At 59.0% G+C, this 15,427-nt stretch overlaps 2 protein-coding genes across 5 annotated transcripts; one reads left to right on the forward strand and one right to left on the reverse strand.

Moving 5' to 3' along the window:
• Positions 1-1,182: 1,182 nt before the first annotated feature.
• On the reverse strand, positions 1,183-7,657 carry LOC119847331 (ribonuclease Oy-like). 3 transcript variants are annotated; one of them, XM_043501638.1, is made up of 10 exons: positions 7,536-7,657; positions 7,105-7,189; positions 6,046-6,103; positions 4,649-4,716; positions 4,511-4,568; positions 3,568-3,632; positions 3,038-3,151; positions 2,196-2,244; positions 1,917-1,991; positions 1,183-1,465 (listed from the first exon to the last, which is right to left on the reverse strand). In XM_043501638.1, exons 2-10 carry the CDS (start codon positions 7,182-7,184, stop codon positions 1,298-1,300), a joined length of 735 nt encoding a protein of 244 aa, XP_043357573.1. In that variant the 5' UTR covers positions 7,185-7,189; positions 7,536-7,657; the 3' UTR covers positions 1,183-1,297. The 3 variants fall into 3 exon arrangements, with proteins under 3 accessions (XP_043357573.1, XP_043357575.1, XP_043357574.1); XM_043501639.1 differs by having other exon boundaries at positions 1,253-1,465; positions 1,862-1,991; XM_043501640.1 differs by lacking the exons at positions 4,511-4,568; positions 4,649-4,716.
• Positions 7,658-8,597: 940 nt separating this feature from the next.
• Positions 8,598-14,485, forward strand: LOC122457307 (cytochrome c oxidase subunit 7A2, mitochondrial). 2 transcript variants are annotated; one of them, XM_043501651.1, is made up of 4 exons: positions 8,639-8,819; positions 12,236-12,325; positions 13,354-13,438; positions 14,291-14,485. In XM_043501651.1, exons 1-4 carry the CDS (start codon positions 8,805-8,807, stop codon positions 14,347-14,349), a joined length of 249 nt encoding a protein of 82 aa, XP_043357586.1. In that variant the 5' UTR covers positions 8,639-8,804; the 3' UTR covers positions 14,350-14,485. The 2 variants fall into 2 exon arrangements, with proteins under 2 accessions (XP_043357585.1, XP_043357586.1); XM_043501650.1 differs by lacking the exon at positions 13,354-13,438 and having other exon boundaries at positions 8,598-8,819.
• Positions 14,486-15,427: the final 942 nt, after the last annotated feature.

A 15,427-nucleotide genomic window follows, 5' to 3' on the forward strand; every position in this document is an offset into this window, starting at 1 on the left:
CCTCTCAATGCAGCCGTGGGGGACCCGTCTGAAGCTACCGTGCCCTGTTCTGGTGGTCGCACTTCAGCAGGGCTGTGGACACGTTGTGACCTTTCCAACAAGCCATGAGAACGACCCCAGGTGTGTAAAATCTGTCTGAGAGACACCAACAGGAGCTCAATCTAGCTACTGGATGAGTGTCATTAACCGTTGGACATGCTTCCCTGCACTTGTGGGGGCATCTCTCTCACTCAGACGCTTCCCACCCCAGCCGTACACCTCCAATTGCTCTCCTCTAGCTCGAACCAGGACTCGCCGGGCCAGCGTCTCCAGCCTCGGTTGAACTGGTGGGTCCAAATGGTCTCTTATGGCTGAATCTAGTTGGCGGAGCAGGCCATGGACAGGATGGGGGGTTCCCATCTCAGCCGCTGCCCAGGAAGCCAACGGGGCAAGGGCAAGTGTTTCAGTCTCTGACAGCCTCACACATGCCACGCGGGTACCTGGAGGTGGCGGGGGGAAGGGGGGCAAGGCACAACACCACATGCTCTGTGCATCAAGTCACTTTCCTCTCCTGGGCTGCTGCTGTCCAGTCTTCCCCTTACACAGCCCAGGTGGGGAAAGTGACCTAGATGCGGGGAGTGCTGATGCTGCTCCTGGTCCCCCACCCCCCTATAGCCCCCTAGGACTGCATGGAGGAGCCGCAGTTGCAGGTGGGGGGGGGAAGAGTGAGCAGCAATGCCACCTTCTCCCTTCATCCAGGGTCTGTTTCCCCACTTGGGCACAGGAGGAGGGGTGCAGGGGCTGGGTGAAGGGGGCACAGTGCAGGATTGGGGCACAGGAGGGAGGGGCAGGGCTTACAGGTGCGGGGTGTGTGTGCAGGGAGTGGGACAAACGGGGCACAGTGCAGGGGGTTAGGAGTGCAGGAGGGGGGGTGCAGGGATTGGGGCGAACATGGGGTGGGGAACCAGGGGCAATGGGTCAGGCACCAAAATACAAGTTCACCCAGGGTGCCATTTTCCCTAAGGCCGGCCCTGCCAAAGAGCAAAAACTAAAACTCTGTCCAAACAATCCCTCACCGACTAAGCGATTTCCACAGCCCGACCTTTTAACCACATTGGGTCCTGGACGCCTGGGTCCCGTGTAGCCAGGGGCCATGGTTCTGTAGCAGGGGCCATGCTAACAAAATAATCGCATGCACGAGAGTCAGTAGATCCTTCCCGAGGACTTTATTCTGGTGACAGGGCCCCTGATTTCCAGCTTTCCCCGGGGCTCTCTGCTGCTGAGCCACAAGACCCTTCAACCCCATCCCCACCACCAGTCAGGGGCAGGGGTCCCGTGGGTTCTTCTGGTTCGGAGGGAAGTAGAAGATGCGTCTTTGGTTTTCGCAGGGCCGGTAGGGGGAGAAATCCCAGGCTCCCTCCTCCAGACACCCAGCAGAGAAGTTGCTGAAGAGTGAGACCTTGAGCTGCACCAGGACCTGGCGGGCCTGTGGCACAGTGGGAGGGAAGAAGGGTGGTGAGGCATAGAACCGAGGAGCAGAAATAAAAGCTTTGCCATGCACCGACCTGCGGAACTCCCTGCTGCAGGAGGGCCAGATCCTCTCATAGCTTCAGCAGAAGGCCCCGGAGGCTCAACAAAAACACACAACCCTACCCAGCCCCATGGCCCCATTTTCTGTGACCCCAAGCCCCTGCTCAGCCCCAGCACCCACAATCTCCCGGTGCGCCTGCCCAACCCCCATGTCCCATTCTCTGTTACCCAGTATCCCCTGGGGCTTTGCCCAACCCCAGCACCTCAGCCTCCATTTTCCAGAGTGCCCCATAGGCTCTGCTCACACACAGAACCCCATTGTTTATTACCCAGAATCCCTGATGGTTCCTACCCTACCCCTCAGCTGTTGCCCACAGGCCCCTGGAGAGCACGAGAAAGGCACCCACCTGACGGTCAGTCACACACTGCAGCTCATGCTCCTTCCCCAGGACGGGCACCAAAGCCTCCTGGAGGGTGTGGAGCTGTGGAGGCAGGATGGGACAGGTCAGCAAGCAGGACACTGTGTGGGGTGATGGGGGTGGGAGTCCCCCCTCCAAAAACCATCATCCACCAAGGGAAAACTCAGCTGGAAAAGGCCAGAGATCCCAAGGGGTGGGATGAGCTGAGCCCCTCACACCAGGGACGGGGCCCTAGGGAGTCTGTGGGGCAGGCACACTCGGGGGTACCTGGTAGCTGTGATTGCAGGACGGGAGGATCCCGGCTCTCTGGAATGCTCTGTGCGAAAGGGAAAGGAATTGGGGTCAGACGGAGGGGCAGGGGGAGGTAAAATCATCCCCCGACCCCAGCACTGCAGTGCCACCAGAACACCAGCCTCCTCCATGAGCCCCAACCCCACCCCATAGAGCACTGCCCAGAGAGAGGGAGCCCCCCCTTCCCCATAGACAGAACCACACCCCGACAGCGACCCTATTCACCCTATAAACATCCCCCTGAGAGAGAGAGTGCTGAACTGTAGATCGCCCCGCTATAGCTCCCCCGAGAGACCCCAGTACTGTACATCGATCCCCGAGAGAGAGCCTGTTACAGATTGTCCCAACCCCAGACTGTACAGCCCCCTAAAACAGAGATCCCCAACACTGAGCTCCCCTCACTATAATCCCCCAACATTGAGAGATTCCCCGCAACACTGAGGGATCCCCCAACACTGAGAGATCCCTGACAAAAGATCCCCCCCAACACTGAGAGATCCCCCCTCTATAGATCCCCAACACTGAGCTCCCCTCACTATAATCCGCCGATACTGAGAGATCCCCCAACACTGAGAGATCCCCTCCATACAGAGCTCCACCCTCTAGATCCCTTCATGAGAGATCACCTCGTGGCAGATCCCCGTGTCCCCCATGAGGAATCCCAGCCATGCAGCCCATAACCCAAAGCCAGTGAGAGACCGAGCCCCTGCCCCGGTGGGAGCTTTGCTGTCACCAAGGGGTGGGGTGGGGGTTGGAAGCGTGCCCCCCCCCGCAGGGGGCTAGTCTCCCTTGCTCTCCGGCCTGGCTGCCCGGCTCACCCGTCGACGTTGTACGTGGTGCGCAGGCTGAGGGCCGCCCCGAAGTACTTGCTGGGGGAGCTCAAGGCCTCCATGCACCCAGCGCAGGTCCCGTGCTTCTGCCACTCTTCCCTCCTGCCGGGGGGGGGGGATAAATGCCCATGAGTCAGTCGCATCCCTGCCCCCCCAGCTGGGAATCCAGGCTGAGGGGGCGGGGGGCAGGGGATCTGCCAGCCATGACACCCAACCCTGTAGGGCAGCCTCCCCACTCCCACCTGTGCCTATGGCCTCTTGAGCATCCTCTCTGCGGCCTCTCCGCTATCCTCCCCCCCAGCTTTCTCCCACCCCCACAGCTCCCTCCCCTGCGGTGCTTCCCCCCCACGCTTTCTCCCTGCAGCTTGCCCCATTTCCCATCTGAGTCTCAGCTCTAACTTCCCCCCACATGTCCACAGTCCCCCCCCGGATCTCCTCCACTCCACCACCAACCCAGCCGCTCCTCCCCCTGATGGGTCTGAGATCCCCCCCCAACACTCCCCGGCCACCCCACTCACCAGAATTTGAAGCTGCTGGTGTTGAGGAAGGTGGGCCAGTGCTGGGCCAGCTGCTGGGGCAGATCCTGGCGTAGGAGAGAAAAGCAGGTAAGGCTGAGAGGCCCCTCCCTTGTCCCGGGGCGGGACGGGGGACGGACAGGGGTCCCACAAATTGGCCCAGGGTCACCCGCCCCTGTACAGAGGAGACATCAGATCCCAGCAGGCTGCACTCCAGCTCCATCCCCTCTGAGATGAGACCACAATCCATCAGTGCCCCCCAAGCCGGGGAATCACCCCTTCCTCCCCATCCCCCCCGCCAGGACTCCAAGAAGAGGCAGCACCCCCCCGCCCCAGTCTCTCAGCAACATATCCCTAGGGTGGAGTCACATAAGGGGGGATTTATTCTTTCCATTCCTCAGATCTAACCCTCAGCCCTGCTCTGCCCGTGTATGATTCAGGGTCTGGAGCAGCTGGCCACTTACCCACGGCTACCTAGGAGACTCCAGGAGAAGGGACTAGATTCCCCACGGCTTTGCATCCATTCACACCAGTACCTCTCTCACACATGGGGAAACTGAGGCACCGAGGGGTGGGGGAGATTTGGCCTGCCCAAGGTCAGACAGGGAGTATGTGGAAGAGCCAGGAACAGAACCCAGGAGTCCTGGCTCTCAGCGCCTACCCCACTCTAACCACTAGACTCCACTCCCCTCCCCTCCCAGAGCTGGGCAGGGAACCCAGGAGTCCTGGCTCTCAATGCCCACTCCACTCTAACCACTAGACCCCCCTCCCCTCCCAGAGCTGGGCAGGGAACCCAGGAGTCCTGGCTCTCAAGGCCCACCCCACTCTAACCACTAGACCCCCCTCCCCTCCCAGAGCTGGGCAGGGAACCCAGGAGTCCTGGCTCCCAGCCCTGCTGTGGTTGGATCAGGATGTCTGGACGTGGGGTCAGCGGGGCATCACTTACCATCAGGTCAGAGGGGAAGAGCTGCCAGCAGCTGCAGCAGTTCATGACCTTGCTGGGCCTGGGATCAAGGGGCAGAGAGTCAGGGGAAAGGCCACTTTGACCCCACACCTCCCACCTGCCTCGCGGGGCGTCTCTCACCAGAGCCCGTGGATGGTCCAGCTGCCGGCAGACTCCGGGATGACACAGTCGAACCTCGGCCCTAGAGCCTCCAGGCAAAGGAACCGGGAAATGGTCACGCCCTAGTTTAGCCAGCCACCCCTCACTGAGCTATTCCCACTGGAATCAGGACTCCTGGGTTCTATTTCCAGCTCTGGGAAGGAAGTGGGGTCCAGTGGTTAGAGTAGGACTCCTGGGTCCTATCCCCAACTCTGGGAAGGGAGTAGGGTCTAGTGGATAGAGCAGGGGGGGATGGGTGCCAGGACTCCTGGGTTCTATCCTCAGCTCGGGGAAGGGAGTGGGGTCTAGTGGATAGAGCAGGGGGCTCAGGAGCCAGGCCTCCTGGGTTCTATCCCCAGCTCGGGGAAGGGAGTAGGGTCTAGTGGATAGAGCAGGGGGGGATGGGTGCCAGGACTCCTGGGTTCTATCCCCAGCTCGGGGAAGGGAGTGGGGTCTAGTGGATAGAGCAGTGGGCTCAGGAGCCAGGCTTCCTGGGTTCTATCCCCAGCTCGGGGAAGGGAGTGGGGTCTAGTGGATAGAGCAAGGGGACAGGGTTCCAATCTTGGCTCTCCCTGCCTGCCCTTAAGCCAATCACACCTCCTCCCCGTGCCTCATTTTTCCCATCAGTAGCACGGTGATACCACCACCTACCCAGCTGGGGGGCAGGGTGTGAGCTTAACCTGATGCTGCTATAAACCAAAAAAATACCACCCGGGGACCCCTTCCCAGAACCGGGGGCGGGGGGTGGGGGGCCATGGGAGCACATGATCCAGCTCAGGCTATCCTGCCCTGACGCACCACGGGAGTCCGCTCAGATGGTCGTCTGGCTACCCACAGGGGTTGTTTGGACCCGTCTGATTGAAATGACAATATCCTGTCAGTCAGCGAGTGTCTAATGGTGCGGGGCCGGGCTAGATTGTCACCAAGGATCGGACGCTCCATAAAGCCAGCCAGAGGATCAGAGCAATGGGTCCATCTAGTTTGGCATTGCACTCCTGGGTCAGAGCTATGGGCCCATCTAACCTGGGATCCCCCACCCCCAGCCCCACCAGGTCCAGACCAGTCTAACCTGGTATTCTCCCCCACCTTAGGTCAGACCATGGGCCCAGCCGGCCCCACATTCCCTGCCCTAGGTCAGATCACAGGCCCAGCCGGCCCCACATTCCCTGCCCTAGGTCAGACCACGGGCCCAGCATTGGCAAGCAGCCACCCGTGGTTTAATTCCCTAATGTGTAATTCATACTGTGCATGTGGCTAGTCCACTTGCTATCTGTAGGTGGCAGCAGCAGCCAGGTCTGGGGGCTGGAGGAGCAGAGGTGCTGTGGGGCAGGGATCAGATACAGGGGGGAAGGTTTGGGGGTGGGGCAGCGGGCACTCACCACGCAGAATGATCCCGGCCACATCTGGACAAACTTCATGCACTTCCAGCTGCAAAACCTAGAGAGGCAAAGCAGAGCTTTGCAGAGACCACGCAGGGGCTGGGGCGGGTGGGGGGAAGGAGATGGGGAAATGGAAAGGAAGGGTGGCCTAGTGGTAGGGTTTGGGGGCCCTGGGTTCAAATCCCAGCTCCCTACAGATTCCTTGGCCTTGGGCGAGTCACTTAGTCTGTGCCTCAGTTTCCCCATATGTACAATGGGGGTGATAGCCTAGCCCTGCCCTGCCTGGCGGGGGCGGGGTTGTGAGGATAAAAGCACCAAAGACTGAGGTACCGAGATGCTGCGGCATTGGGGGGCTGCACAAGTAGCTAAGAGAGACAGGAAGTGGAAAATATGGAGCCTGATTTGGAGTCACCCCCTTTCTGCACTCGGGACAGGGACAGGATGGGAGGTGGCTTTAAGCCCCCTTTGTCCTTTCCCCCACCATCCCCATTCTTGGCCCTGCCAGGCCTGCCCTAACTCACACTCTGTCCCCTATGATCCCTTAGGAGTGGAGAATAGGAACAGCGCAGGGCCCTCCAGCCACGGCCCCGATTTGCCCCTGGGAGGCAGAGAATAGCCACAGCCCAGTGCGCTCTGGCCATGTCCCCAACCCACCTCCTACACTGGGAGACCCCCTGCAAGGTGCCGAGAGAGATTTCCAAGGGGCTTTCCCCAGCTCCTACCTCTGTGTTTCTTAACCAGATGTTGCACTCCACATGGTCACCAATGCTAAACCCTCCTCCCTGCCCCCTCGATGAGTGGGGAGAGTCCCTAGCTAGGGGATGCTCTGCAACTGGCTTGCAAGGCAGGTGGGGACTCGACGCTGTAATCTAGGGTCAGTCCCCCCAGAATCCCCGTATGAAGCTGGCTGGGGATGGGGATCAGTGTGCCTAGAGGTTCAGTGAGCTCTCAGCTGGTCCCTAAGAATAGGAACGGGGGCCCTGGACCCCTCTCTGCCCCCCCAGTGCTGGAGCCAGTGGGCACCAATGCAAAGGAGCACTCACTGCCGGTGGCACCTACCCGATTCGCTCCACCTGCTCCTCCCGGAGCATCTCCGCTCCGGCCAGCCACAGGAACACTAGCACAGCCCCACGCACCATCGTCCCTGCAAGGCAAGCGCCAAACCACTGACAAGGGGGAGCAACGGCGGCCACGGTTGTCCCCGTACTGCACGGGCCATGTCCTGCCAAACCCGCCGGGGTGGCACCCGTCCTTGGTGGAAGTCACCGCCCGGGGCGGATTTGGCCAGACATCTCTGGGTCTGTGTGCTGGGCAACTGCCACACACAGCCAGCACCCCAGGGTGGGAGCCCTGGGTTGGATCCGGCACGTCTCAGTTACCTCCCCGGGGGAGTTAATGGGGCGCACGAGGAGGAGGATGCTGGGGGCTGGGAGTCGGGAATCTGGAGGGATCTGGGTTTGGAAAGCCTGGTTCACAAACTCCCAGCTTACCCTGCTCGGTCCGATCTGGCCGGTGCCGGAGAGAGAAGCTGCCAGGCCGAAGGATGGAGCGGCCAGGGAGCCAAAAATGGAAACCCCTCGAGCTGGTTTCACTTCTTCATGCAGCAGAACACGCCCCTCGAGCACAGATGTCTGGGGACCGTGGGGGCCTTCAGCTGCCACCATCAGGAAGTTTGGTGGGCGGGTGGGTGCTGGGAGTGGGGGGTCTGGGGAGCTGCCCAAAGTGGATCCATGATGGATATTCCTCTTACTCCATACTCAGTAAAGGGAGAGGATGGGGGGAGATCATCTCAGGTGAGGAGGTGCCTACCAGGGATACAAAGGAGCAGCCCCGGGGGGCAGAGAATAATCAGTGTAGTGCACTCCGGCCATGCCCCCGATCCGCCCCCTCTGGGCCCTGGGGGGCAGAGAACAGTCACAGCGCAGGGCGCTCCGGCCATGCCCCTGATCCACCCCCTCTGGGCCCTGGGGGGCAGAGAACAGTCACAGCGCAGGGCGCTCCGACCATGCCCCCGATCCGCCCCCTATGGGCCCTGGGGGGCAGAGAACAGTCACAGCGCAGTGCACTCCGGCCATGCCCCCGATCCACCCTCTATGGGCCCTGGGGGGCAGAGAACAGTCACAGTGCAGGGTGCTCCGGCCATGCCCCCGATCCACCCCCTCTGGGCCCTGGGGGGCAGAGAACAGTCACAGCACAGTGCGCTCCGGCCGTGCCCCCGATCCACCCTCTATGGGCCCTGGGGGGCAGAGAACAGTCACAGTGCAGGGTGCTCTGCCCATGCCCCTGATCCACCCCCTCTGGGCCCTGGGGGGCAGAGAACAGTCACAGTGCAGGGTGCTCTGCCCATGCCCCTGATCCACCCCCTCTGGGCCCTGGGGGGCAGAGAACAGTCACAGCGCAGGGCGCTCCGGCCATGCCCCTGATTGGGGGGTGGGTTCTTGGGGGGCTCTTTCCTGTTCCTCAAGGGGCCTGAGCCTCAGGCCTCTATTCTCCCTCCTCTTGGGACCTTTCCTGTCCTCTCTCCCCACCCCCCAAGGAGGCCGTGGGGGGAGTCCGTGGCCCCCGGAAAGGTGCCAAGGTCGCTCGGCTTCAGCTTGCGATTTGAGCTCAGCTGCTGCCCTTAGTCTGGCAGCGGGACAGGCAGCGAGCCAGCCCCCCGCCGGGCAGCGTCCTTGTAAGGCTGGGACAGAGGGCGACGGGCAGAGGGGCCCGGAGAGACGGAGACAGAGGAAGAGGAGAGGAGAGTCCGGCCCAGGACGATGCAGGCCCTTCTGGTAACGAACGCCAAGCCCCCGCGGGGCCCGCGGGCTCCACCGACCCAGCTTCTCAGACCCTGTCCCCCGGCCCTTACTGACTGGGGACAGGCACAAGTTCCAGCCACCTCCCCCCCCCGCAGCGCAAACACCCCGCCAGCCCCAGTCCCCTCATCAGGGTGCAAGTCCCCAGTCGGACCCCTCCAGATCCACCCCCAATCTAAACACCCCCATGGATCCAGCCCCCCCTCCAGCTGCCCCCCCAGTCTAAACACACCCGTGGATCCACCCCCAATCTAAACACCCCCATGGATCCAGCCCCGCTCCGGATTCATCCCGCAATCTAAACACATCCATGGATCTACCCCCAATCTAAACACCCCCATGGATCCAGCCCCCCTCCAGATGCCCCCCCAATCTAAACACACCCATGGATCCACCCCCAATCTAAACACCCCCATGGATCCAGCCCCACTCCGGATTCATCCCGCAATCTAAACACATCCATGGATCTACCCCCAATCTAAACACCCCTGTGGATCCAACCCCCTTCCAAATCCACCTCCCAATCTAAACACCCCTGTGGATTCACCCCCCCTCCAAATCCACCCCCCAATCTAAACACACCTGTGGATCCAGCCCCCTCCACGTCCACCCCCCAATCTAAACACCCCCATGGATCCAGCCCCCCCACAAGATCTAAGCCCCCAATCCAACCCCCCCTCAGATCCACACCCCCCCCAGATCCAAGCACTCCCTCAGCTCTAACCTCTCCCTGGATCCACACACCCCCTCACAACCCAAACACCCCCAGCTCCAAATAGGTCCAACCCCCCAGATCTAAACACTTCCAAGATTCAACCCCCCACCCCCTTCAGGTGCAGCCCATGTGTGTGAATCGCTCCCCTACGCTTTGCCTCTGCCTCTAACCTTTGTTCCCTGCTGGGCACTGGCTTTTCGCCTTTGTGGACTGGTTTTTTAAACCCATCAGTCTGGTATCTTTAAATAGTGAGGCCCTGACCCTCCTCTGCTATGCTGCAGTTTCAGCCCAGTGTAAACACCAGGAGCAACTCCTGATTTACACCTTGGGTAAGCAAGAGCACGACCAGGCACTGCAAGACTTATTGTGTATTATGTGTATTATGGTAGCGCCTCAGACATGGGCCACGACCCCATTGTGTTAGGTGCTGTATATTTTTATGGCTCTTCGGTGTATTACGGTAGCGCCGAGGAGCCCCACTCATGGACCAGGCCCCCACTGCGAACTCACACAGCGCCTGGCCCAAGGCCCTCACCATCTGCGTATAAGACAAAGACAACAGGTGCAGGCAGACAGGGAATGTTCCCAATTAAAGGCCCAGACTCCAGCTTTGGTCCCTTTAGCGCTTTCACCAGATCCTACCGGTTCTGGTTTTCTGATCCATCCCATAATGACTCTGGGAAACCCCCCAAAACAGGGGTCTTCTTCTTCCCCTTCCCCCTCCCCCCCCGCCCCATGCATATACACGCACACAGACACAGATTCCCACAAACTGGAAACAATTCTAGTGCCACTGGGCTGCTTTGTTACGTGCCTGGGAAGGGGCAGGCACAAAAAGCCCCCGAAAGTGCAGAGTAATGTAAAAAAAAAAAAAAAGGGGGGGGTGAGAAATATGCCCCGGAATGGATCTGCCGGGCACCTCGCTCCGTGTGCTTCGGCATGTAGATTCAGTAGACAGGTGGGTTGGTATGGTGGGTAGAGGGATGGATGGGCACTAGGGAGAGCGGCTGGCATGTAAGCAGCTAGATAGACGGCTGCCTGGCAGAGGACGGGTGGCCTGAGCTGGGACGCGCTGTGTGACCTGGGGCAAGTCACTGCATCTCCCTGAGCCTCTGCTTCCCCATCTGTAAAATGGGCTAATCAGCCTCCCTTCGGCTGGTGAGACTGGGAGCCCTTCAAGGCAGGACCTGACTCTGACTCGGTGTCTGCACCGTGCTCAGCACAAAGGGGCCCTGATCTCATCAAGTCATCTAGGTCGCTATGTGTACAAAGAAGGAGAATACTGCAGGGGGCGGCTAGCTCAGTAGAAATAAATGTTCCCTGCCCAGTAGGAAATGACGCTTTGGAGCCAGGGAGCAGAGAGTTTGGAAGGGGGAGGAGTGAGTGGGGCAGCAGGCTTGGGTGTTGAAATGCCATGGTGGATGTTAATCCGCCGAAGTCCCTGGTGGCTGCAGGGATGTTTTCTAGGTGGATTAGATCAGCTGCTTCGGGGGCTAAGCAGAAGAAGGGATAGATAAGGGGGAGTAAAGAGGGGTAGACATCAGAGGTGGGGTGGAGGGAGAGGAAAGGGCACAAAGGCCTCTGCAGCTGCAGTTTCACTTTCCCAAGGTGACTTTAGATCTATTGGTGTGAGCAGTGGGATTCTCAGTCCTTCTCCCAGTAGTGGCCTTAGGCCCGGCTGGAGGCTGCCCTGGGAAATCGGGACCCCTCTGCCACTCTGAGAGTTTCTTAGCAGCCTCTGCAGCACCATGAAATCTTGTAGCAGACTGACAGGTCCTCACTACGGCCCCATCAGATGCAGAGGTGCTCCTGGCAGCCCAGATCCTGCAGCGTGAGCCAGATCCTGAACCCCGTTACGCAGCAGTATAAATCCATTAGGTAGACCCTGGGTGCTGTACGTCCCCACTGGCTGTCTCGCTGTCCCAGCCTCACTAGCCAGCCCCACTTTCACATGTGCTTTCAAGTCCCCAGGGGAAAGCTCCAAGCAGCTGCTGCTTTCACTCTGCCTTTTCAAGAAACAGAAGCTGCCCTGGGGTGTCACACGGTGGAAGGGTGGGGAGCTGAACCAGGCTCCACTATACAACCCGGGCCTGCACCCAGCCGTCCGTTATACCACCAGCCCTGCACCCTCCCTTGATCCAGCCCAACCCTTCTAGATTGGCATGTGGGAATCTTGACTGCCAGCCCCCCTGCTCTAACCCACTAGACCCCACTCCCCTCCCAGAACCCAGGAGTCCTGACCCCCAGCCCTCCCCACCATCTCTATCCCACTAGACCCCACTCCCCTCCCAGCCCGGGGACAGAACCCAGGGTTTGTGACACCGGGGACTGATTCTCTGCTGGCCTGGGCCTTGTACTGGCATTGGCATGCATTAGATGCAAGGCAGGGTGGAAACCAGAACCCAGCAAGATGATTCTAATCTCACTCAGCCCGGTGTAAATCAGGAATGACTCCCCTGGGGCTCATTCCCCTCTCGCCTAGCCTGGTGTAAATTAAGAGTGACTACCCTGGTATCAGTGCCAAGACAACCGGACCAAGCCGCACTGTGCCATCTCCTCCCAGGGGCTGGGACCTACAGTCCGGGGGGGGGGGGGAGTTGATTTCACTCTATTCTGTAGGTTCCTCACCTATTTGTCCTCCCCAATCCCATCCTCCCTCCCCCCCACCATGTCACAGACCTCCCGCGTGGGATCCCTCCGCTCCTTCGCCACCTCCACATGCCACCAGATGAAGAACAAAGTCCCCGAACATCAGAAGCTCTTTCAGGTGAGAAAGACCCCAGCTTGGCTCTCGGGGGTTAAGAGAGGTGAAGGGAGAGGGAGGGGCCAGGGGACGGAGTAGAGTGGGGGCTGGCAGTCAGGACTCCTGGGTTCTATTCCCAGCTCTGGGAGGAGAGTGGGGTCTAATGGTTAGAGCGGGGGGGAGTGGGAGCCAGGACTCCTGGGTTCTATCCCCAGCTCTTGGTGGGGAGTGGGGTCTAGTAGTTAGAGTGGGGGGGTGGTCAGGACTCCTGGGCTCTATTGCCAGCTCTGCCATGGATCTTGGGGGTAGGGATTCAAGTCCCTTCAGCTATCTGTGCCTCAGTTTCCCCACCCATTAAACAGGGATGGTAGCCACATGGGGGTGTTGGTAGGGTTAGGGTGTGGGGATCCTAGCATGAATGAGGGGAATGGGGAGAGAAAAATGGAACATTGATACCCCCCCAGCAATGGGGCAGCTGCTTCCTGTGCACCCCCCCTCAGAGCCTGCCTCAGTTTCCCCACTTCTCAGGGCTCCCTCAATCACACTGAGAGCAAACTCTTCTCTGGGTCAGCAATACCCGCCTTGGGGCTGGATTTGTTACCCCAAATCCAATGCTTAAACCTCCAGCCAGTCCATGCCACTCATCTCTCCCCCAGAGCTCATCCAGGCCTGTCCCATCTAGAGCCTGCAGCCATCCCAGGGTAAAGGCTGTCTCCCTGGCCAGCCCCTTCTGGGGCATCCTGCTGCTCTTTATAGGGACATCAACTTCCCTGCACCCAGCTGGTTCTGCCAATTAACCCCACCCCAGCCCAGGAGTGGGGGCAGGGCTAAGAGGATGGGGCTGGCTGGCTGGCTCTGGGCCTCTAGCCCTTAAAGTCGCAGTCCACCCCTTTACACACACCCCCAACTGGCCCTTTCCTGGCTGGGAAGACTCTGTGAATCTGTCCCATTCTCTGCATAAAGGATGCCCCATTGCTCGGAAGTGCACGGACCCTTGCAGTTACTGGGGGGGGCCTGGTTTCCTGACCCCCCTGTTTTCCTTCTGTGCCTAGGCGGATAATGGCCTGCCCGTGCATCTGAAAGGGGGCATCGTGGATGCCTTGCTATATCGACTCACAATGGCCATTACTGTCTTTGGTAGGTGCTGCTTCCTGCTCAGAATGTCTGGGTCCCAGCCCTGGCTCAGGGAGGGGAGTGGGGTGTAGTGATTAGAGCAGGATGGGGGCTGGGAGTCAGGACTCCTGGGTTCTAGCCCTGGCTCAGGGAGGGGAGTGGGGTGTAGTGATTAGAGCAGGATGGGGGCTGGGAGTCAGGACTCCTGGGTTCTAGCCCTGGCTCAGGGAGGGGAGTGGGGTGTAGTGGTTAGAGCAGGGGGGCTGGGAGGTAGGACTCGGGTTCCAGTCACAGCTCTTTCAGAGGAGTAGGGTCTAGTGGTTGGGGAGGGGCAGGTTTGGGAGTTAGATCTCCTGGGTTCTAGCTCTAATGCAGGGACTAGTGGTTAGAGCAGGGAGCTAGGAATCAGCACTTCTGGGTTCAGTTATTAGCTGTTTAATGGAGCTGCAGCAAATCCCCCCCGGGTCATGAGCACAATTTGAATCCAAGAATATTAGGGTTGGGAGAGACTGCAATCAAACATAACCCTGGTAGCTCTTAAAATAAAAGCCCAGGCCAGACTGTGTGTTTCAGGCCAGACAGAGAAATGAAACTGATCGAAGCCTATTTTGCTTCCTTGTTGTAATGATCCTTTTCTAGACCATTTCCCTTTTGATTTGAGATTAGCCCCTTTGGGGACTCGCAGAGGTATTGAGGGGGAAAGATGTGCTTTGCTGCTGTGAATGAGGCGGGGTGTTGTAGCATTTCCTAGTGCTTAGAACAGGGGGGCTGGGAGCCAGGACTCTTGGGTTCCGTGTGCATTACGGGGTATGGTTTAGGACTTGGGCCTCTCTTTCTATTCTGAGAATCCTACCAGTCATTCTCTTGCTGTTCCAGGCTCCTGTTACTCCGTCTTCTCGCTGGTCAGAGCTGCTTTCCCCCAGAAGAACAAATGAGATGGCAGCTGGACTAGCTGGTTCCCCTCTCCCCTGCCCCACAGGGGCCCATTCGGGGCTGGAAGCAGAGAGCAGAGAGCCATGCACTTTAAAAAAAACCCTACCCTCATAAATCAATAAAAAGCACCTTTAAAAACTGTGTCAGGGTAAGACCCCCCCCCTTTGGGGAGGGTGTGTGTGGGGCAGGTCTAAAGTGAGCCCAAGAGGGGATCCATCACCAGTTTTGTTTCTTTCCAAATACTGGAAGGACTCTCAGCAGTTGCGGGGCTTGATCCAAGACTCAGAAATTCTGATTCCCAGCTCCGCTGACCCCGCACTGCCTTTGCTTCAGGAATATCCTGTGGCAGAGGGTTCCACAGGTTAACAGGGATGGATAGCAGGAGGCACTGACGCCACAATTGATGCCCTCTTTCCCTTATTCGTCTATCATGTTTCCTTCAATTATTTACTGAAGGCTTTGCTTTGGTGGAGAAAGCGTGGGCTAGTGAGTAAAGCACTGGACAGGGACCTGGGTTTGATTCCTGGCTCTGCCACTGGCCTGCTCAGTGAGTGAGGCACATCACCGCTCTGTGCCTCAGTTTCCCCATCTGCAAAATAAGGATAATGCTACTGACGCCCTTTGTAAGCCCTGTATTGGAGCTATGGATTGTTGTTACTTAAGGGCCGGATGGCAGTGGAATAAATATGCTGTCCAGGGGCCAGTTCGGTGGGTCTCACAGATATGAGTGGTCTAGTGATTAGAGCAGTGGGGGTTGGGAGCCGCCAGGACTCCTGGGTTCTATCAGTTGCCTGGTCCCCAGTGGCAGGCTGAGCAGCCTCAGGGCAAACTGGAGGCGACTGACCCAAACGAGGACAGGTTTAGAAAACCTGATCCAGGAGGAAAGGCTGAAAGAAGTAGGCAGGTTTAGTCTAGAGAAGAGAAGGTTGAGGGGAGACCTGAGAACAGTCGTCAATAACGTTAGGAGCTACATAAAGCGGAGGGTGATCCACTGTTCTCCATTGTGGGTAGGCCAAGAAGGAATTGTCCTAACCCGCCGCAGGGAAGATAGTAGAAACTCTAGGGGGAGTCTGGGCTACT

The sequence above is a fragment of the Dermochelys coriacea genome, chromosome 23, assembly GCF_009764565.3.
Source record: "Dermochelys coriacea isolate rDerCor1 chromosome 23, rDerCor1.pri.v4, whole genome shotgun sequence".
In the NCBI taxonomy this organism is placed as follows: domain Eukaryota; kingdom Metazoa; phylum Chordata; order Testudines; family Dermochelyidae; genus Dermochelys; species Dermochelys coriacea.